Raw genomic sequence first — 24325 nt, 5'->3', positions numbered from 1 at the left:
CATTACAATATAAAACACACTGCAGCCATTTTCAGCACTCCTATTCTACATGAGGAAATAGACCTTGATTGGAAGTTGATGGAAGATGAAGAGTCAATATTCGGATCTGGATTGCCTTTGATTTATAACCTCTTTTCGAAATGACCAGATGTAAAACAGGTGCGACCTAAGCGGGAGTTATTGGCTGTGTCTGCTTCAGGTGTTGATAAAGGATATGGAGAGAATATGAACCGATCTCTTTTCAGTCTCAGATAATGAGCCTGTGTCGTGATGGTGCTTTGCTTGAAGCAGTGAAGTGCAGTGCAGGGCTTTTCCTGCAAACAAGGAATCAAATCACACGATTGAAAACCTTCAGGACGCTTGTTGTACAATTGATTGCTTTGACTCTGAAGCTGTGACTCAGAGATACACTTTGATCTGAAACATTACATTTGACATGCTGCATTTCTGTTTGCCACCTAGCAAAAAAAAACCATTTTCGATTTAATTTGTGTGCTTTGTAACTTAAATGCATCCTCCTCTTCTTTTCACACTTTCTTGGTTTTTTTTTATTCCAACTATTTTGACTTTCATTAAAGAAATCAAGTTCAAGTATAACACTGCGACAGCTGAGTTTCTCTGTTTAGACAAATTACACTGTAATCGAAGAGTGTTTTTGTCCTAATTTTTCTTTCCTGTATTTTGAAATTATTTATCAGGGCAGCAGACAGCTGGCTCACATAATGATTACATTGTTAACAGCTTGTCTTGATCAGTGGAGTACAATACACTGGAAAATGCTCCACTTATTAAGGCAAATTTGTCTGAAAAACTAGTATCTCCACATTTTGTTAATTTTGGGTTTTTTATTGTGATCTCCATATGTTCTGCACAGTTGTATCCTGTAAATATGAATGCTTAAAATGTGCCCTGCTTCATTAGCAGTAATTTTTCAGTAGATTGTGCCAGCTTGTAGATTTAGCACTACTAATATTCTCCACCTTATGTTTTTCAGATCAGAAACTCTAATTACACTGATGCAGACGGACACTGCTCTGTGTTAGGATTTCTGATAATGGATCAGTTTCACACTGATCACAGAGTCTTCTGTGCCAGCCCTCCTAGATTTAGTCTACAATGCTTCCAATCTGTGCACTTAAAGCAAATATCTTTCTCCATCATGATTTAGACTGTAATTACTATAACCAGCTTTATGACTCAGTGTGTCAGCATCCTGTACATTAACCTTTAATACCATTAGACTTTTAGCACAGACACCCTGCTACTTGCAGCTTTGCATGTTAAAAGCTTCCCTTTCTGCTCATGGAGAGCAGAATCAAGTAAACATGTTTATGAGCAACTTTATCTCTGATGTATCCTCATATGGTGTGAACATGTGATGGAGTAAATTTGCATCAAGTAGCTGTTTTTCTCACCTCTGCAATGTCTCTGTTTTTCCAACAGCAAGAAAAACTGGGTGATATCTGCTTCTCTCTGCGATATGTCCCCACTGCTGGCAAGCTGACCGTGGTCATCCTTGAGGCCAAAAACCTCAAGAAAATGGATGTTGGAGGCTTGTCAGGTGAGGAGAATTGAAAGGGTGTGCACATATGCCAACTGGTTTTTCCTCTGACAGGGCCTTTGTCTGTAATGACACACAAACTGCAGCACTCACTTCACCTCTCCTACAACATCGCAAGCTTTTCTTCCTCTTTTCAGCACCCAGACAGATACCTGATTGTGAAAAAGATCTTTTGAATGTCTCTAAATATCCCTGAGAAACTGCTTATATTGTAACAAAAGAAACGCAGTTAATGGCACCCATGATGATGCTGTCATCTTTCTATAGCTCACATAACTCACAGTGCAATGACACTGACTTGGATCCCACAAAGATATCAATGCTAGAAGCATGTGTAGCTAATCGTATAGCTATTGCCATGCGTTAGCTATAAATATAGAAATCAAATATTCATTACACGTCTTTGCATTGTGCCATTATATGATTTACTGATGGTTAAATCAGTCCTGTCTGACTTTATGCACAACTCAGTATCATGGATTACATCAGCCAGCTAGCATTTCTACTGAGATTGATTTTGCTAGTGATAACATTAGCAAACAAGATATGATTAGCCAGCTAACTGTAATGAGGGATAGCTTATAAGGAAGAGACATGGCACTGACATGATTCAGTAGACAAATCCAAAGAAAAATGCTAAAAATGGCTGTTATCTCACCCCTAAAGAGTAAGTAGCTGCAGCTGATTAGCTAATCATGTTGTGAAACTGTGCTAGCGTGCCGTAGGAGAATAACATTTTAGTAAAATCTTATTTTGAGTGTTTTATATTTGATTTGGCTTGTGAGTCTACTGTAGTAGCTTTAAATGACCCAGGGATCACCGATATTAAAGTTATGGCTCCATCATTTAGACGGGATCTTTAAAGAACGATCCAGATTCGATCCAGTGTGTGAGACTTGCGTCCAGAAGGACTTATTCTGGCAATGCTAACATTAGCTGATAAACTCATATGAAAATGACCAATTTAGTTTCTAGATTAGCCCGAAGAGGGTTGGATTTGATGCCACAAATTAAACAATCGCTCCATGAATTTAATGTCCTTGTAATGCTAATGTTCTGCAATATTAACAGTTCCTCTAACATTTTATGGATTATCTCTCAAAATTCAGTCCAAGTGTTTCACCTATTGTCAGTGTTACTCATCATGCTGTTAGAGGCAACTGAGGGAGTCATGGATGGTCTCAGTTTTCAAGTTATGCTACAATCTCTTCAGACATTTGCCATGAAAAATGATTGCCATTGTTGTAAAATTGATCGCTATGACTCAGAGATGCACTTTGATCTGTCACATTGTATTTGACATGCTGCAGCTCTGTTTACTACGTAGTAAAAGGCATGACTTGATTTGCACACTTGCTCCTTTGGTTTTGAATGTTTTTATTAATATATTACCAATATTCAAGTGTAACCCTGCAACTGTAGGTTCGCAAAATATGTTTAAGTTAAAAAAAAAAGTTGTCTAGCACACATTGAAGAACACATACAGTAATACAGTAATGAGTGTAACACGCTCATAAAGACAGTGCCTTCCCTCTTAATGAATGCATGGAATAAAAGAGTATGTATGAAAAAAATTCGACAGCTTGAAAGAATGAAAGAATTGTCCTGCTGTGGTATAGCTCCAACTCTACAGGATTAAGATCAATAGTTGACATTTATCACAATACAGTCAAGTCTGAATAGAGGATCTGATGTCATGGTAACTGAATGAGAGGGATGGAAGTCCTCCACCCACAGCTGACTGGAACATAAACAAACGGCACAAAAACAGACAGACTTGTTTTGTGTCTCTTTCAGCCAGAGAGGACAGATGTTTCATCTAGGGACTAAAAAAACATGACTGAACTTTAATAGAGTCCCATGACACTGAAATCCACTGTGCTTTTGGACATAAAGACCAATATTAAAGTTTTAATGTCTTTCTCACTATGAAGTGGAACAACACAATCTCATTTTGTAAAACTATGTATTTCCTTTGGGGGCAATTTAGCAATGTGGGCAGAGTTGCATAGCAGAGGCATCTGCTTTCACATTTCAGCTCTGAAACCAGACATGCCATGCTGCAAATGGTAAAGATAAGACTTTAAAGTGCAGGAGAAGAGCTGCACAATAAAGTCATGGACAGGTTTTATTAATCAGTTAACTTGATGTAACATGCCATAAATGTGACCATCTTTTGCCTTTAAAATAATACCAGTTTTTCAAGGTAGCTGGCAGGAAGTTTGAATGATTGCTGAACGATCTAGAAGAACTTAACACCGTTCTTCTGTAAGTTTAGGCTTCCAGAATAACTGTGGTTCACATAATGGGTGGACGTTTAGAAACATCCACACTGGAATCAATTTGCTAGTTACACATCACTTTGCAGCTGACGGTTGGTCCATAGCAGATTGTCTGTTGCTCGGGTAATCCTCAAATGTGTTTACTATCCAGTCTTACGTCAGTCGACGATATTCTTCCCTTTTATCTGGAGACTCTTCAATTGCTTGTCTCTGAGCTTTGAAAAGTTCAACTCCCGTCCACTTTGTGTCACCAGTGGTTATTTTGCCTGTCATCACTTGAAGTCGTTGAATGTCATTGACTCTGTGTGGTTTCTGGCTGCCAGCTTGCTGCGAATCCTGTGTGGATGTTGATTTAGTCTTTGGCTACTTTTTACTAAGACCATCAGAACTCCATGTTATTCCAAAGATAATTCTTCATGACTCTCACTGGGTTTGATTGAGTGTTTTAGAAAGAAGATGTCTTGACTAAAACCTGTACTGTGTGATGGATAAACATAGATAGTGCCTAAACCACATGCAGCAGTGTACTTTCATTGATGTATGGGTACCAGTGTGCAACAATGAATAAATAAAATGAGAGGCTTTGCAATTTTGGGGTTCCTTTTAAAAATGTTATTAGCAAGTTCTTATTTTTCAGGGTGCAGTTAAGTATTATTTGTAACATTTTATGATCAGGGTACACTTCTCAACTAAACGTAAATCTGAAACTACTGTTAATTAATTATTATTACAGTAACCGGGATTCAACACACACTCACTGGCATTACTGGTCTTTTTTCTATGAACTACAGACTTGAATGAAATAGGGGACTCTGCATAAATATGGTTTTATTTGGTTTAAGTGCTATAGTTTTATTGACCCCCTTGAATTAAAGCCTAAAGTCTGCACCACAATCACATCACAATTATTTGATTTAATATCAACTTTGGCAGTGAACAGAAAAAGAATGGTGTCCAAATACTTGTGTACCTGACTGTACTTCCAACCTGAGATGGCTTTTTTCACTGTGCGATCAGTTACAGATAAAAGTTGACATTTGTGAGGAAAACATGCTCGAAACAGAGAAACTATGAAATGCAGTGTGTTCTGTACTCTTCTGTAATATGATCAAAGCTCAGTAAAAGCATGAATAATTTAAAAAGATTGATGGTTGATGTAGATAGAACAATATCAAAGTCCCATTTAGAGCTTTGTTGAGCAAAGATAGGCTTCATCAGAATTCAGCACATTCCCACAGCATCACCAGCTTCACCATCTACAGTCATCAGACTATAATTTAAGCTATTTATAACTGATATAGTGCAGTCTGACATTATCAGACCCATTTGTGTTATGCAACCTAGTGTTTTTATGACATACATGACAACTTAACTAATATCCACCAATATAAGGAGCATTTTAATAATGACGGAAGGTTTTCATGGATCCATTCCCCGATGCAGTAAACAAACACAGTTTCATTATTCTGGACCTGGTGCTATCTATTTTTTTGATCATATCAGTCGTCATACAGACACCATAAAATAAGAAATCACACAATAAGCTGAATCTTTCCCTCCTGCTTTTCCTCTGACTTTCTTCAGTGGCTTCTTTTTACATTTTTAAATAGCTGCTCCGACTCTTTCAGCAGCCATCACCAACACCCGGGTCCACTTGCTTTCTGTTTGTCTATCCAGTCTATCCATATAACCCCAAACATCCTGCGGTACAGTAAGAGTGTGCACATTAATGGCTCCGAGCTCCCTTTCATCTGTCAGACCAGTGCGAGGAGCCATTTGGCTGGTAAAAAACAAAAAACAAAACACCCCCGCTGCAATTTTCTGATATTGGCATTAGCACTCACCTGTGCCCATTTGCATCGTGGGATTGTCAGCATTTTGAGCCATCAGCCACACGGACCAGCCAGTATTAGAATGGTGTGAAATCTTTCCAATTTGAAGGCCAGGTTTCCTCTTACAGTGAAGGGAAATGCCAGGAAAGCCAGACAGTTTGACACCATATACCATATGTCATGTTTAATTGGAGCATGTTTCATCTGTGTGCACTCATCTGTGGGTTTCAGGGTGAATTATTAGCATACTGTAATGGCACAGTGCATGTTTGTAATTACATACAACCAGAATATACTCTAAATTGCAGTTTGGGCTTTGTTTTTTGTTAGTAGTGTCTACTTTTCTGCTCCCAGAATGGACTTAAATGTGCAGCAGATGGATGAAATAATAAGCAGGTCTCTAATAACAATAATTAGCCTCCATCCACAGAGTGGCTCAGCCAGAACTTAAGGAGGAGGACAAGTAATTGATGGCCTGGGATCAGCCTTCTTTTCAATTGTCATCCTGTTTACCATGCCTAATTATGGCTCACAGAGGAAGATGTGGGAATTATCATTAACCAATGTATAATCAGAAATAATTCTTTTGATTTGCTCCTCATGAAGCATGCCCCAAATCTACCACCGTGCTGCATTTCTTAGGAAAACAAACTTTTGAAGTAATAGTTTTAAAAGTACACTTGACTTCTGGCGCCTCTCAGAATTGCTCCTGCTTAACATGCAGCGAGGCACCATGTTCTTTAGCTGTCGTCTCAAAATAATCCTCGTCACAGACAGGTTACTCCTCTTTCCACTTTAGCCGACCCCACAATGTATAGTTACAATAGATCCGTTACGTTTAGTTGCAGGCAGTCAGGATTTAAAAAACTCTGAAACTTGTGATGCATTTTAAAGTTTTGAAAGCTTCTAACTGAATCACCAACATCTCTTTTGACCTCCTGCACATATCATTTTATTTTGTGAAAATTACTCTGTTTAAATCTTAAAATACAGCTTTTCACGTTACTGTAGTGTCTCCAAGGGAAATGAAAGGTGAGTCAGACTCGGAGGTGGGGAACACAAAGGCTAAGTGTTTGGAAGCAACTCAGTATAAGTACCGGCGGGCTTATAGAAGTAGTGGCAGTTAAAATGTTTCGTCCTCTCTCTTTGTATCTTCAAAGACATCCCAGGCGGCTGTGAGGTGGCATATAACCAGGTAATGGCCAGCAGTGGGGGAGGTTATCAAAGCACACAGGCACCATGTCAGCGGTAATGAAGCCGCACTGCCCCAACCTGGTGCTCCAGCGCACTATCAAGCCTCTCGGGTTGGAGAGGTTTATTTGTTTTGCTCCTCTGGCTGGTCAGACTAAGGTTCCCGTCATCTCAGCAAGGTAGTGGGCATGAGGGATCATTAGGATGATGTACGAGCCCTGAGAGAAGAAGGCAATTTGAAAGGGATTAGAGAAGGCAGAATTTATTATGTTTTGCGTCTATAGATGTAAGAAATAATAACTAGAAAAGTTACAGTGTATTTCCAAGCTTTTACATTATGAATTTTGCCATTTCCAAAATAAAAAAAGGAAAAGTAAGAAGTAAATCGGACAGTGATATGGCATTAAAGGCATTAAAAAGGTCTAATATCTAATTCACTTTTATCTGTGTTTTGTTACTTAAAAAAAAAAACCATTTCCTGACTGCTGAGCGGCTTCGGTCTTACAACAGCCCCAAAGTAGACCAGTTATACACTTTGAATGACGACCCCCTCATTTGCATTAAGTGGATAAATAATATTTAAAAATACAAAAAAAAAGTTGTGCGGAAAAGTAAAGATTGGGATAATGAAAAGGAAAAAAGGGTTGAACTTCCACCTCATTTCTTTATATTTTTTATCTAGTAAGTCAGAGTTTCGTGTAAATTTTCAAAGTAGTCTTAAGCATCAGATCTGCAGGCTTTCTGAAGTTTTTTGGGGGGCGCTGGCTGCTTTTTTGCTCATTGTCAGTCCAGTGTGTGTACCTGACCATTTTCAGTCACTTAAAATTGACCTATGAATCTTTCAACCATAAAAAGATGAAAACTTGGCATATCTGCAGTTTGTCCTTAAAGAAAATGGGAAAGTAGAGGACAACAGAAGAAATGGCAATCCAAAATAACTGTCTACACCAGATGAGCAGTGCCTGAAAATCATCTCCTTAAGAAACAGCAATGACCTGACACAGGATCCCTTCAGTTGATCCATCTACTGTTCACTGAAGCCTCATCAGAAACGGTCTCAGTGGAAGGGGTGGCTGTCAAGAAGCCATTCTTAAGGAAGGGAAGCAGGGAGAAAAGGCCAAGGCATGCCAAATTATACAAGAACTAGAACAGTTATGGATTGGCTTCACCAAAGCTTACACTTTAACATTATAGAAGTAGCGTGGGTCTTTGATGGAGACTGGTCCTACACAATAAATGTCTACTGCAGTTTTTCCACAGCACCATAAATCTAAAACTAAAAATAAGTAAATTAATAAACAGAATTAAATAGAAAATGAAATGTGAAGTAAATAAATAAAAATAATAAATCCAAAGGTCAACAAATGAAACAGCAGGTTCATCATTTGTTACATTTTATGCTATAATTAAAGCCTACCTTTTTATTGTAATTCTAATGCATTCAATTACAGTTATTATATTTTTTTTGGCACTTTTGAGCCTCCGTAGAGAGTAGAATACAAAATAACATCGTAAAAAGACTTCCATCAGATTTCATGGAGGTGGTTTTACGTGGGCCTGCGCCCCAGAGAGCAGTTTCACTGTAAACACTTGTGTATGCGTGAAACGTGTGTGATTCACCGCTGAGCTGAGTGTGTAAAACTAAACCGACAGTCACCCCTGGGTGCACCCACCATGGAAAATCCAAAATGATGGGAGGAAAGCTAAGATGACAGCCAGGCTATATTTAACCCTGCTTGTATTGGTGTTCATTTGGCACAACTCTGCCAGAACCCTTAGCAGCCAAACCCAAAGATAAAGGAAACGTCCGAGCGAATTGTGCGTTTTATATCTCTGCACTGTAGCTTCAGGTTTGATGACTAGAATATTCAAAATGAGTCACAGATGGTAATTATTCACAGCTTGAAATCCTATGTGTAAGTAACCACTTTTAAAATAAGACCTCTTTAGTAGCTCTACTTAACTCTAAAGCTGATGTGACTCAGAGCTCCCTGCCTATGCATAAACCTGCATCTTGCCTCCTGTGGGAAATGTACGGACGGCTGATAGCGCATCGCCTCATAAAACTGTGGCCAAGATCCAGGACTCCAATGAGTAACCCCTAAGGGTAGCAAAGACGAGCCGCTGTGCTGTACACACATGTGAGTAACCACTCTTGCATCACAAGCACTGTCATTCATCCATAAAATGGGAGAGATTACATCCGTCCAGGAGGAGGTGGTAAAATGGGCTTGATAGAAGGTACAGCGAGCGTCCCAAAACTCAATAATGCCAAACTCTCATCTGCTGGCTGGAGAGATAAGTGCACCTAGATTGCAGAGGCACCACAGGTGTTTTCTTTTTTGAGAAAGGGTTATCTTGCATAATCCCATTCAGCTGTGGTGTGGTGTCTTTTCAGCCACAGTTACCAATATAAGAGTTACACGCAGCCACTGTAGTACCATTATTTTAATATACACAGCTGTATGCAATATTAGATAGTATTATTGACTGTTCGCTAATCCCCTCCCGTACAGTGGGGCAAAAAAGTATTTAGTCAGCCACCGATTGTGCAAGTTCCCCCACCTAAAATGATGACAGAGGTCAGTAATTTGCACCAGAGGTACACTTCAACTGTGAGAGACAGAATGTGAAAAACAAATCCATGAATCCACATGGTAGGATTTGTAAAGAATTTATTTGTAAATCAGGGTGGAAAATAAGTATTTGGTCAGTAACAAAAATACAACTCAATACTTTGTAACATAACCTTTGTTGGCAATAACAGAGGTCAAACGTTTACTATAGGTCTTTACCAGGTTTGCACACACAGTAGCTGGTATTTTGGCCCATTCCTCCATGCAGATCTTCTCGAGAGCAGTGATGTTTTGTGGCTGTCGCCGAGCAACACGGACTTTCAACTCCCGCCACAGATTTTCTATGGGGTTGAGGTCTGGAGACTGGCTAGGCCACTCCAGGACTTTCAAATGCTTCTTACGGAGCCACTCCTTTGTTGCCCGGGCGGTGTGTTTTGGATCATTGTCATGTTGGAAGACCCAGCCTCGTTTCATCTTCAAAGTTCTCACTGATGGAAGGAGGTTTTGGCTCAAAATCTCACGATACATGGCCCCATTCATTCTGTCCTTAACACGGATCAGTCGTCCTGTCCCCTTGGCAGAAAAACAGCCCCATAGCATGATGTTTCCACCCCCATGCTTCACAGTAGGTATGGTGTTCTTGGGATGCAACTCAGTATTCTTCTTCCTCCAAACACGACGAGTTGAGTTTATACCAAAAAGTTCTACTTTGGTTTCATCTGACCACATGACATTCTCCCAATCCTCTGCTGTATCATCCATGTGCTCTCTGGCAAACTTCAGACGGGCCTGGACATGCACTGGCTTCAGCAGCGGAACACGTCTGGCACTGCGGGATTTGATTCCCTGCCGTTGTAGTGTGTTACTGATGGTGACCTTTGTTACTTTGGTCCCAGCTCTCTGCAGGTCATTCACCAGGTCCCCCCGTGTGGTTCTGGGATCTTTGCTCACCGTTCTCATGATCATTTTGACCCCACGGGATGAGATCTTGCGTGGAGCCCCAGATCGAGGGAGATTATCAGTGGTCTTGTATGTCTTCCATTTTCTGATGATTGCTCCCACAGTTGATTTTTTCACACCAAGCTGCTTGCCTATTGTAGATTCACTCTTCCCAGTCTGGTGCAGGTCTACAATACTTTTCCTGGTGTCCTTCGAAAGCTCTTTGGTCTTGGCCATGGCGGAGTTTGGAGTCTGACTGTTTGAGGCTGTGGACAGGTGTCTTTTATACAGATGATGAGTTCAAACAGGTGCCATTCATACAGGTAACGAGTGGGGGACAGAAAAGCTTCTTACAGACGACGTTACAGGTCTGTGAGAGCCAGAGATTTTCCTTGTTTGAGGTGACCAAATACTTATTTTCCACCCTGATTTACAAATAAATTCTTTACAAATCCTACCATGTGAATTCATGGATTTTTTTTTCACATTCTGTCTCTCACAGTTGAAGTGTACCTCTGGTGCAAACTACTGACCTCTGTCATCATTTTAAGTGGGGGAACTTGCACAATCGGTGGCTGACTAAATACTTTTTTGCCCCACTGTATATAGTGAAAGTCTAGGGATATATTCTTTGTATATTTAACATTAAATATACAAAGAATTAAAAACCATTGTCTTCACTTGAAGTGTGAGAAATGGATCATGGAGTGTTTTGGTCTGTTTTATCATAAGTTGCAAGTATTAGCATGTTTAACTGCTTACAACCCGCTTACAACGTATTACATTAAATTGCTACATACAATATTACATGAGGTTACAGGATATAAATGTCTTATTTAAGATTACCTCATCCCTGCTGTGTGGAATGACTTTAGAGGCATTAGCTTTGAACTTGGCATATCTCGGCACTAATGTGCCAAGTGTCCTTAAAAACATTTGAGAAAACTGGACAAGTGGAGGACAAAAGAAGAAGTGACAGGTTCAAAAACTCCATAAAGCAGATGACCAGTCTCTGTAAGTCATATTCTTAAGAAATCCAGACAACATCTAACACAGGATCTGAACGATACACCAGTCAAGAAGCTATTCTTGAGAAAAGAAAATAGGAAGGAACATTTGCGGTATGCACAAATAGTGGATTGAAAATCAGTGGCAGCAGGTCTTGTGGAGTGAGTCTCTGTAATTCATGGTGGAAGCTCTGGGACAAAACACAGCAAAAAATAGCTTTGAAATGTCCTTCAAGAAGCCGAGAGAACTATAGCCTGAAGAGTACTTACAGACATTACAAGGTGGTCATACTAAAAACTGACTTTTAGGAGATGAAAACTAAGCTCTGTTTTTGTCTTACATTCTGTGCTTCCATGCATGTTTGCAGATGCTGCACACACTTTCCATTTTATTCATGAAAAAATTAGGGGTGGCTCAAGACATTTGCACTGCACAGTGCTTTTTTTCATGGCCAGCAGGGGGCAACTCCCCTGGTTGCAAAAGGATGTCCAGTTACACAGAAGTCTATCTTAAAATGACTCTACTTCTCACTTGGTTTATGACTTTAGTGAACTCTTTCTCAATGAATATGTCGTCTGAGTTGTCAGTTTCAGGTCTTAGTAAATGCAACATGGTGTTCACGTTGTAAATTATGGATGTAATTAGAATAGTATGAGCCATAAAGCAGGTTGTGCTACATAAGAAGAACTCTAGGCATAAAACAGTAGTTAATGTCACAGTGATCAAATGGAGCTGTCATTATATGAAATAGCATCGTCAATCTTTCTCTGACTTAACACATATTCTACCAAGACTTTCTGTTTCCTGCAATATAAGAACGATGATCAGCTTTGGAAGAAAGTGGCTTTTGGCTCGGGTAGGTGAGCACAGTGTATATAGTCCATATATATAAGACCCATTTTAGAAGGTTATTATGAGTGAGCTGTAAAGATCGAAAAGTCAGCTAGAGATGGATTTTGAACTCTGGAATCTGACATCTCACTTATATTCATTCTACACTGTCTATGCCATTACTAAGCTTTTATCTTTGACCTTCTTTGGACCTGTGAACTTAATAACAGAGGAGTCTGTACTGAAGCTGAGTTGGGGGAAGAAAAGGGAGAAAAAGGAACTTCCACAGAAAATCTAAAGGGATCAAAATGGCCATTCCTTCCAAGTTACTTGTAGCAACTTGAAGCTTTGTTGTGTTAGTTCTGTTAGTGAAGCTCTGATTTCATTCATAAGAATATTCAAAGGGACATATACTGCTGTTTGAGATATACGGAGGCTGTGTATCCTCTTTATGAGATACGTTGGAAGCAGTATTTATTTCCTGCGCACAGCCCTCCCTCGTTGTTTTTCTCATCCCGGCACTCCAGCTCTTCTCAGCAGGGGAGTAATAATGGACACCCACTCCATTAGAAGCCTGTTACCATTTCACTCATGTCTCTGCCATCTATTTATTCTGCTGCTTTTCTCCCTCTCACGCTGTTTGCGCTGTTTTCTCTCTATATTCATGTCAGCTGCCATGGACAGTCAGATCCTCATTCCCCTAAATTGGATAAAAGATTAAGAGAGCTAAGCTTGTTCAGTTTGTGCTACTGTGAAAAATCATAAAGTTTGAACTTTTTTTTTTTCTTTTAATTTTGCTTTTTTCAGAGCTGCTCGCTCATGAGAAATCCTAAAGCATTATAAAGACTTTGTGCATATGGGACCCAGAGATGAATCCAGATTATCAGATCAAGTGGTGTTTCAACAACTAATTATAGGCTCCAGTTCAGGCTCTTACTACTTATTCATGCCAATGCACAGCTCTAGGGTTCAGTAGCTGGAGGATGATGTTGTTATCCTCAGGCAAAAGCCTGCCTCATTTGCATCTAGGAGATTATCGTGCTTATTTGTTTTTCATGTGTTTTTCAAGGAGCCTGTTGTCTTAAGTGATAAATGACTCTAAGTGGTCTTTTTTTTTCCCTCCTCGTGCGCCGAGATCGGAGAACATTTCACGTCATTAAGCCGCCTTCCCATGTGTAACCACAATTTTCAACAATCTGCTCTACATTTTTCACGCCGCGAACAGTAGCAGTAAGTTTATTAATACACAAATCTAAGCTTTTCACTGTAATTCATCTGTAGCTGCAAGAAAAAGTTTGAGATTTGTTGAAGTTTTGCATAAATGTTTAAAACATCATGAGAATTTCACTAAAATCCTAAAGCATGAAGTCCATTCAGTTAAAAGACAAATGAAAATAAAGGAATAGTTATTGATTTCTTAAGGAAAATGATAAAAACTATCTCTATAAAGGAAGAAGTATAAAAATCTTTGATTTCAGTATCTCATGTGACCCCTCCCCCATTTGCTGCACTAACAGCAACTTGGCATTCTAGGCGATACAGCTCAAGATATTAATTTAGGTGAGTTTAGTGGCATAATCGTGTAACTTCAGGAGTGAATTTGTGATTAACACAAACTGTGAAAGGTTTACCTGACATTTCCATGTTAATTAATGCTGCATTGCCAAACTGCTCCTTGCAGTTTGTTTTCAGGATACCCAACAGAAAAATTGTCTCACAGTGTGTGTAAGCAACACATCAATTTAATGATAAGAACTACAGATGTAATTAGATGCTTTTCTGGACATCACCCACTACTCATTGATGTTTGTGTTGTACAGCCTCCAATGAGCAACTGATTGACACAGCGCTCTTAGAGGATATCAAACGGGTCAGTTTACAAAGTAGACCCAGTCTGAAGAACAATAAAATGTACATTTAACTTCAAGTTGTATTCAATAAGATTTGAAACATGAGACTGAGAGCATTTACAAAGGTCATGAAGAAAAGCAGAAGATTTCAGTGAGTTTCTTCGCCAGCGTTTAGTAGACACCCCTCAGGAAAACTTATCAGTTTCAAAAGGCTGTAAAAGAAAAAGAAAAAAAAGAGGCTTTGGAGATGAAAGTCGGAGTACTTTCAGAGTTTATTCCTTCAAAAAAGAATAAACCCAAATGTTTGCTTGCAGCGACTGCTTTTGAAAAAGTTTATACCAGCTTTTTTTTTTTATTCCCATAGCGCTAAGTCTGCCTTCTTAATAACAACAACAAAAAATCACCTCACAGGTTCCTTGGAAACAACTGAGTGTCAAATTTCCCATTACAGAAGATGCCAGCAACTTTTTATTGGTGTCATCAGCTTGTTTTAAGGCTTTCGTAAAACCTATTCGTGGAGCGGTGGGAATGAGGATCAGCACCTCCAAATCTGAGGCCATGGTCTTCAGCCGGAAAAGGGTGGAGTGCCCACTCCGGGTCAGGGACGAGTTCCTGCCCCAAGTGGAGGAGTTTAAGTATCTCAGGGTTTTGTTCGCGAGTGACTAGGAGAAGGGAGCAGGAGATCGGCAGACGGATTGGTGCAGCGGCCACAGCGATGCGGACGCTGTACCGCTCTGTTGTGGTGAAGAGAGAGCTGAGTGTAAAAGCGAAGCTCTCAATTTACCGGTCGATCTACATCCCTACGCTAACCTATGGTCACGAGCTTTGGGTAGTGACCGAAAGAACGAGATCGCAGATACAAGCGGCGGAAATGCCATTCGGGAGGGGCTCAGAGTAGAGCCGCTGCTCCTCCACATCGAAAGGAGCCAGTTGAGGTGGTTCGGGCATCTGACAAGGATGCCCCCTGGGCGCCTCCTGGGTGAGGTGTTCCGGGCATGTCCCACCAGGAGGAGGCCCCGGGGCAGACCCAGGACACGCTAGAGAGATTATATCTCTCGGCTGGCCTGGGAACGCCTTGGTGTTCCCCCGGACAATCTGGAGGAGGTGGCTGGGGAGAGGGAGGTCTGCTAAAAATTACAATGGAGGTGACTGCAGTCTTTGGCTGCTCGTAGTTTGGGCTCATGAAGCTCTTAAATGTTGAATTCAGGAGCCTCATTCTGTCCTTTTAATCAGTCAGTTAAACCAAAAAACTCTGATACTTATCTGACTATTCAAAAGGCTTCCTGCCATCGTGTCAGTTGCAGGTTATGCCCAAAGAAAGATACAAACTCTCCTCTTTTCCAGTTTGGTCTTAATAGCTATGTGGAGAACATAAACAAATTAGGACGAGTGGCATCACATCATAAATGGAAGCGGTGGGTGGTTTGATATTTTCAGACACACACTCCACCTGATTGCCAGATGAGGACGGGCAAAGCAGACCATTTGGGTGCCACTTGAGGTGGCATTTGGACAGATGACAATGGGGCTCTTGAAAGGGGAAGGTTAACTGAGTGATATAAACACACTGGACTCTGATGGTGAACTATATCAGTATTTTTATATTCTCAATGGATCAAATGACTAGATTTATTTTAAAGGGATGTCTCATAATAACAAGCACACAAACAATGATCACCCTGAGCTCTGCAGGGCATTTTGCTGTCTTTTAACTTTTTTGTTGTTTTTAAGCCCTCCGACTACAGTGTACGCGAACAGCCTATGGGCTCATGGTGTCCTGGATGTCACAAAGATTAAAGCTTTACAAAAGAATCACTCTCGGTCTGACGAAGATTCAGTGTGGACATTAAGTCTACAATAAAAAAATGTTTCATAGCTGCCAATAAGACCATTTATTAAGAATTTTCCCATGCCAACATGTCTACATTAGATTTACCATAGCTCATTAGCTAGCTACAAGATAGCAGATCATTATGGGCCAACTAGCTCAACTTTATCAGTGCTCCAAATGTCATTGTTTATTTTTTAGTTTCCTGTTTATGATTCCAAAGTTATACAATGCTGTATGTGTTTTTTTTCTATAAATAAGTCAGAACAGCATGCATAGTTAGATATAAACAATCAAACCTTTGATGATCTCCAACTTTGCTAAAGTTTGCTGAGGTTGTTAACAGCTGGGAGAATAGCTACACTGATTGTTTTATTGAAGCTGAGATAAATTGGATTCCTTTTCACTGTCAGTGGTGCCTCAGCATGTGTTCATTCTTGTGAACCGAAGGAGCATTTGGACCTGGAAATCATGAATAAAATCAGATGTAACAAGAAGATAGAATGGGCTAAACATTATGTAAGAGTTCTCTAAGTTTGCGAAATCCAGTCCAGCTCACTGCACCCAAACTCAAAAGCTGTGCTGCTTTATAAAGACCAAAGCAATTAGTTTATTTCACAATTTAAGCACAAAACATAGGACATTTTGATGAAATTGGCTTTAAAATGTGCATTTCGAACATCAGTAAATCAGTTTGTGCACGTGATTTAGTTCCCACCACCTGAGTTCCCATCTCTCAATGTAGTCTTGCCACTGAGAGCACCTTTTTTTTTTACGCTAAAACCCAGTTTCTGCTGGTACAATGCATTTGTGAATGTGGCCCATGGAGCGAACAGGTGGCTATAAAGCAAGAATCCATGTAGCCACTGCAAGCTGCTTTGCAACCCACTTCTGTTTCAGATTTAATCAATGTCAAGTCTGTTGGCATTGTTGCCTTCTCCCTTCTATGTTGTTCTCTAAAACTTGGACTTTTTGTGCACATGGAAGGATGGGGAAGTCCCAGAACTGAGTCGCATTGCCAAATATAAATTGCTGCAGAAGAAATAACAATGTTCTTTGACTGAAGCGATCATGACTGGATTCTAATCTTGAGAACAATTTGTAACATAACTTTTTCCTTTTTTTAGACCCATATGTGAAAATCCACCTGATGCAAAATGGTAAGAGGCTGAAGAAGAAGAAGACGACAATCAAGAAGAACACCCTCAACCCTTACTATAACGAGTCCTTTAGCTTTGAAGTCCCATTTGAACAAATCCAGGTACATTTTTCATCTGTTTGCAAAACATTCGTAAAACTCTGAAATCATGTTTTCTACGGGGCAGAGTGCTATATCATTGGGTAAAACTGAACTATAAAAACCAGCAGCAAACATTTGGTTGCATATAAGCCATTGTTAAGTGGGAGCTCATTTACCAAATGATCAGTTTAGAGGCTTTTCATCATAACAGAATAATGAGAGGCGCTTCACTTAAAATCAGCTGGGTTTTGCAATTTGACAAGCCAATTGCTCTACGGATGTGATTGTCTGCACTTTGTTCTTGCCCGTAGCATGGATCTTGGTGCTGTTTGTAGCATATATCACAATGATTAGCATTCATCAGCATCATTATTTACATTTAACCAAGTATGCTGCAATAATTAGAGCAATAGAAAAATAGATGCTGTAGCTGTGATTCGAGAAGAAAAGGAAGCACAGATGCTTTTCCAGGACATTATGGGGGAAAAAAGGATAAAGGATACATAACCTGTGCCAGAAAGGGATAGCAACAAACAAGATTATCTCTTCAGGCAATACAGTAATTAAGTCAAATTGATTAAGGCTGCCACATTTCAAAAATCACAGGTTTGGTACAGCGTGCCTCAGATTTAATTTAAACACCGCTGATCCCAATCAACCCCATCCAAACATGGCCTTATTTAGTGTTGCTCATGCCAGTATGTTGGCTAAATTTACATTTCTCATCTCATCAGCAAGAACCAGGTTGATTATTAAATAATTGGTCAAATGCAAAAATTGTCATTGATTAGATTTATTGAGCAGTAAAAGCAATACGAGAATTAAACACACTTAAAAGACTTAATTCGATCGTAGAAAAACAGTTAAAGTCCAGCTACCTAAGAGCTAAATGCTAAATTAAAGAAGCCTGTCATCACTGACAGCTCTTTAGGCCTCTGGCTGTATTGCATCTGATTTGAAATGAAGACACTCAGAACTGGGAAGACTCTTAATTAGACACGTTCTGTTTCCACCAGTACAGTTTAATTTGCTAATCAAGTTCTCAAGCACAATTCTTAAATTACACAGACATATAGAAGTCTGCAGAGGCAAAGCGTTGGCTTTGACGCCAACCTGACCCAGGGACTTTCTAAGTAAATAATCGAAAGATTTTAATTGTCTCAGAGATTGCGTGGGAATTACAAGCAGTGCTTTAATTGGACTATCTTGTAACAAAAACAGAAGGTTAGTTATTGACTCGTGTTATTTCGCAGTGTCCTTAGCCCACACGCAATTAGCTGTGCAGACACCATTTGAGATGTACACATGCTCTCCTTATAGTCCGTGAGCCCATTTGACATCAAACTCTAGCTTGTTTGCAAATTAAGTGCAGTTTTTTTAACCTTTCTATATTTGACTTGAGCATAGAACTGAACAAATAGGGGAAAAAACAGTCACTTATGTGCTTGTGTTAAACTGAAAAAAAAAAACGTATAAAAATATATTTCAAATTCTGGCCTCTGAACAGCTGGAGATGGTAAAGTGAATTAAAAGACAAATACATGTTATAAATGTTCATGACATTATTTTTTTCTTGTATTTAATCTTCATATTTCATTCCATGAAAGCTATTAAGCTTGTTTCGAAAACTGCTGAGCTGTTGTTTAAATGGTGTCACTAATATGATTATTATTGGCAAATCAGTCACAGCAAGAAAAAACAGTACTTGCTGGTCAGTGATGAATAACACGAAGGTCTGCTAATTTTCCTTTAAAGAAAGCCGTGTTTGAATGACCAATTTAAAGCTGAAGTGTCCCTTTAAAAACCCACTAACCCCAACTGGCCATCTGGGAGCCTTATTCAGTATTTCATTACATGGCGTATTAGGCATGCTCTTTTAGAACAGCGACTCAGAGCTCATGCAGGTGGCGGTAGTTCCATCTCAGTCTGCCAGTGGATCGAAACTTAATCAGGACGCTTTGTGCACTAATTCATATTCTCTGCCAGAGATTGACGCCCGGGTCACTCCTCTTTGCAGCGTCCCTTTGAATAAACACACAGTGAAGCTGAGTCTCAGACCTCTGAGTAATCACACATTTTGCTGTGCTTGGCGCTGAATATAAGCCAAGCTTGATCGGGAGTGTTTGTTACTGTTAATCAACACTAATGTCTCAAGGAGCACCTCATTCCCTGCACTATACCATTTAGAGAAATAATGAGGAACTGTTGGCGCTTAATACTCTAATACGTGCATTACATATCCACCCTACCACAAAGAACAAGAAACACCTACTGTATCAGAAGTCCAATATGTAAAGTACTGCTCAAAAACACAAATCACAAGAGAAAACCTCACAGAGATGATCATGTCAGTAAAGAAGCATCAAAACCTTTGTCTCTGATCATAACACATTATATGACATGTAATTGTCTTTCTTCAGATTGTATTGGGTGTTTTTGAAGCTAGGACTAGAGCTAAAAGTTATTAGAAAATGAATGTGAATCAATTTTTGAAACAAATAAAAAGCACAGAATTAAAAACTGACCTTTAAATCGTGTTTGCCTAACAAGACTCGGGCCTTTCAATTCTACAACAAAACCATAGACTGTATATGAAAAATGGCAGCAGCACTCCACAACAGCTACTAAAGCCCCACCTTCTTTTAATGACCTGTTGTTATCCTCTTTTAAGAATCACTTAATCACTAAATTAGACTTAGACATAACAACTAGGGATGGGTATTGATAAGATTTTCACGATTCCGATTCCATTTTCGATTCTGTTTAATGATTCGATTCTTTATCAATTCTCTTATAGATTCTTTTTAAAAAAGGAGAACACACAGGTCGATTAGCTTAGAACTTCGTTTTATATCTTCTCTTTGAGCAAGATAGAAATTTAGGAGTAACATGGCCTTACAAACCCAGCAGTGAGATCTTAAGAGATCCAGCCTATGGCTCTTCAATGGGGTGTCACAGGGTCCCCGGGGAAAAAAATTGTAAATGTAAAATTATAAAATAAATATTCTTCTGTAGCAATAACAAAGTATAACATAAATTATTCTGTAGCAATTACACAAGAATATCCAGAAATGTCCCTGCCTACAATTAAACACATTCACTTACCAAAGTGAAATCGGGGGCATCTGCTGTGGCAAATGGGTGCAAGCCTTTGACCACAAACTTAGACACTGCTCGGTGACATTCGTCTATCCTGGCCTGAAAGGAGACGCTACCGGTAGACTGCAGCGAGAACTGCCAGCATCTGAGCCAGCCAGACTCTGTCTGTCTCATCATGATCACCTAAATGCACAGTAATGGCAGGTTTTGTAATAAGGCAGATCGCGCTAACATCATATGCACTGTTAGTTGATTATTTACCTGCTGCATTAACGGGAGAGGACGTGCAAACGTTACCGCTGCTGCTGGGTTGAGATTCATGAGTCCGGAGCGAAATTAAAAACACGACATTCATTTAAGGTCATCGCGTGTTTTGTGAGCAAATGCTTTTGCATATTCGTAGTGTTTCCTCCCTTAAATGAAATATCTACTTTGCAAGTATTGCAAGTTGCCCTGTTGTCATCCGTTCTCGTAAAGTCTAATCAAACTGTTGAGCGTTTGAGCCGCCATGTTTCCTGCCAGGTAAATGACGCTCCGCAACGTGGTGACATCATTCGGGGCGACTGGAATCGATAAGGGAATCGTTTGCAAAAATGGCAAACAATTCCAAGGAATTGAAACAGTGGGAACCGGTTCTCAACAAGAACTGTTTTTTGTTACCCATCCCTAATAGCAACTGAGTCCAGGATAGAAATCATGCATAGAAGACAGAATGATGAGAAGGTAAAACTGGAGGGTTGCTGGTCAGTGATAATGACTCATTAGCTTGTTTAACAAGGTATAGATCTAATGAATGTTAATTTTGGCTAACAAAAACAGACTTTAAAAAAAGACATTAATTGAAGTAAACATTAGTAGATGGAGTTTACACTCTTTTTTTGTCTCCTTCTTTCCTCCTCTCTTTCCCCCTCTACAGAAAGTGCAAGTTGTTATAACTGTTCTGGACTATGACAAGATCGGCAAGAACGATGCCATCGGCAAGGTCTTTGTGGGCCTCAACAGCTCGGGGACGGAGCTGCGCCACTGGTCCGACATGCTGGCCAACCCCAGGAGACCCATCGCCCAGTGGCACGTGCTGAAGCCTGAGGAGGAGGTGGATGCTCAGCTCTCCGTCAAGAAATAGGCAGGGCTCTTTCAGTACCTGCCTTGTAGTACTCTTTAGCCAGTATGTGTAAATACCTCAGTGATATATGGGTCCATCCATGTAACTCCCTGTCCCACTTTACCCCCTCCCCCACCCGTCGACCTCTCCCAGATTCATCACTCCTAAGTTCACACACAGTCCTAATTGTTGAAGTGTCCTGCAACATCTGTTCTCTGCTTTTTTCTATCAGGTTCTCGCTTTGATTCAGCAGTTTTTGATTTCCATCTCCAAGCCCTTAACCGCCCAGACCAAATGCCCCCTTCTTTTAAGCAATATGATCTGTATAGATAGCGCATGACTGAAAGAATTTATTGTACCACAGTTGTATATATAAGTATGCAGACATAAATGATTTCTAGTTTATGTGTTTGTATGTTGTTACCCGTTTCCTAATCTGTGTATATCTTGATGTTTTTAATAAGATGTTCTATTTTAAATTATGTAAATGCAGATATAGAGGAAAGCCAATATTATATATCCCAGGATTTAAAAATTCTACCTTATTACCTTATTGCATTCCAGAAAAAAAAGAATTCCAACCTGCAAGACGCTAGTGGAAATATATTCACATTGTAAAGGACTTTAAGTTCAGCAAAGGATCGTTACAGAAAAGACAAACGGATGAATATATCCACACAAAACTCCAAAATACAAGGCCATTAACTACTATGGTTCTGTAGGATAAATTATGCTGCTGGAAATTATACAAGCACATGATTTCTTATGACTTTTTGTACCTATTTCTCAATCCGAGGACCTACATGTTTTAGCTTGAGGCACACTTGTTACCACTTAGCATTTCATTTTTTCCTTGTTTGGCAGTTCCATCTGAAATAGGTCCTCAAGTTAAAGGTTAGTTTTCTTTTCCAACAATGGAAGTGATTGTCTCCAAGAAACACCCCTTTAGAAACAACCCCCATGTGGAAAAAGCACCAAGCTGTAGCCATTGTGTCCTTAAACTCGTTCTAACAATATTTTGTTAACTGCTTACTTTAAACAGCCTTGTCGTTGCTGGAGGTGTATCGCGTTTAGGCTGGGGTCCGGCATTTGTGAGGGAGTTTAAAAGAAAAAAGGGGGGGTGGGTGGGGGTTGCACTCTGGGCTCTGGTTTTAAGAGGACTATTTTTTAGATTAATTCAGCGTCTTGACTATTTTTAGTAAAGTGCATGTTTTTTTTTACAATCTTTACTAAACGCTGGGACGGGAGGGAGGGGGGATCTACTGACACCAGGGGAGACTCTTCTGATAGGATCCCCTTGCCTTCAATCAGAGGAGAGAACAAAAAAAAAGAAATCAAGAGTAATGTTTAAACTTTGTGTCAATGTGACATTGACAGAGGTGAAGCGAGTTTAGTCTAAACACTGCCATTTACGGGGAGGTGACTTTCTGTAGAGACCCTCTCTTCATGCACACTCCCACTTGCTAGTGGTTGTAGCTTTGGTTTATTGGGAACAATGTCTTTGGCTGCAGTGGTGCCCTGAATCGCAGTCTTTGCTTTGCGTTGCCTTCTCCCAGTGACAATAGAGCTAGCCATGTTTTACTGCCAATTTTAACTTTTATGTGGCTGCTATTTTGCACTGGATGAACTAGCTTGTTGACTTCTTTAGAAACCATTTTTGGATGATTGTTGGCCGGCTTTATTTCAGGACACCTACAGGAGGGGAGGGGCAGGGGGCGGAGCCAGAGAGCCTCCTGCTTGATTGGATTAATTAAATCCAAAAAACAACAACAAGAAAAAAAAAACAGGAAAAAAAGAAAGAAAGCAATGATGACAAATCACATTTCAGCCAACAGCAATTACATCAGTTTTGTTTTCTTGTTGGCACAGGACTACACCAGGGGAGCACGAAATAACCGTAAAAGTTAATGGTCTGCGTAGGCTATTAGTTCATTATGTCCTTTACTACGGGTCCAATTAGGAAAGGAGTAAGTTGTAATCCATGAAAACCATGAAGTCTCTTATCTTGGAGGAACCTCTTGCATATACTCGATACACAGCTTCAGGAGGACTTTCTAAATGTTTTCAATGTTATTGTGTAGTTGATAGCACTATTATGAAAAAGCTACTTGTCATTCCATAGGAGTCTTCTGAGGACTGCTTTGTGTATCACTGTGACTGCCGTGTGTGCTTAGAGATGTAGACTTATCAGTAGGTAGCGAATCCAGTCTGTTCTGTAGTGATGTCGTAGCGTTTAATGCCATTTTTTCCTTCTACACGCAAAGAGAGGACGAGAGAGAGAGAGAGAGAGAGCGTGACTGCACGCAGCCAAAAAAAAAAAGAAAAAAAAAAGGAGGAGGCTTTTATCCGAGCGAGAGCGGGTTGCTTCACACAGCATTTTGTTGAGCACTGTGCAATACTTGTATGTTCATCCCATAGTGTTAACGTGGGTGGCGTTGCCCGAGAAAAGAGATTATAACCCTTCGAGGATGAATCCAGTCCAGAGAGATGTTTTCTCCTTTCCAGTGAAATGGTTAGGACACAGCACACTTAGATTCAGCTTATAGTTTGGAGCTTGACACCTGCTGACCTCTGTTTAGGGTTCCCTCCCTTTTCCGCAGGTTCATTTTCTCTTCTTGCACACAGTTCCAGCATCAGAAGTTTCAGGGAGTCTTCGTTAAATACCAAACAAGATTCTGCATTTAGATACCCCCTTAAAAATGCCATGTATATATTTACATAATCGTGTCAAAGAAAATGTATATCTAGAATAAATATAAAGTGACCTGAATGATTATTCAGCTGCAAAATATCGCTCTTTTATCCAGATGCTATATCTCATCATCGTTAATCCATTTTCATTAGAGTTATTTTATTTATGTATTTTTATTTATTTATTTATTTATCTCCCCTGTTGATTCAAAACCCCTTTTCTATTTGAGATGAAAACTCTGAATGTACAGTGAGGACCGTGTTGGTGTAGATTACTTTAATTAATTAGATGTAC

The 24325-nt window shown here is 39.8% G+C and overlaps 1 protein-coding gene across 4 annotated transcripts in view; it reads left to right on the top strand.

Moving 5' to 3' along the window:
- syt1a (synaptotagmin Ia) overlaps positions 1 to 21744 on the top strand; it is a 212945-nt gene extending 191201 nt beyond the window's left edge. For all 4 annotated transcript variants that reach the window (XM_085435800.1, XM_085435803.1, XM_085435801.1 and 1 more), the window contains 3 exons: positions 1444 to 1561; positions 17026 to 17159; positions 21154 to 21744. In XM_085435800.1, coding sequence (XP_085291926.1) covers positions 1444 to 1561; positions 17026 to 17159; positions 21154 to 21360 — 459 coding nt within the window. In that variant the 3' untranslated portion in view covers positions 21361 to 21744. The remainder of the gene's footprint in view (positions 1 to 1443; positions 1562 to 17025; positions 17160 to 21153) is intronic.
- Positions 21745 to 24325: the final 2581 nt, after the last annotated feature.

This window comes from Copadichromis virginalis, linkage group LG17 (genome assembly GCF_057382275.1).
Source record: "Copadichromis virginalis isolate Kocher_CV1m ecotype Utaka linkage group LG17, C_Virginalis_male_GT1.1, whole genome shotgun sequence".
NCBI lineage: Eukaryota > Metazoa > Chordata > Actinopteri > Cichliformes > Cichlidae > Copadichromis > Copadichromis virginalis.
This window is presented reverse-complemented; position numbering and strand designations above follow the sequence as displayed.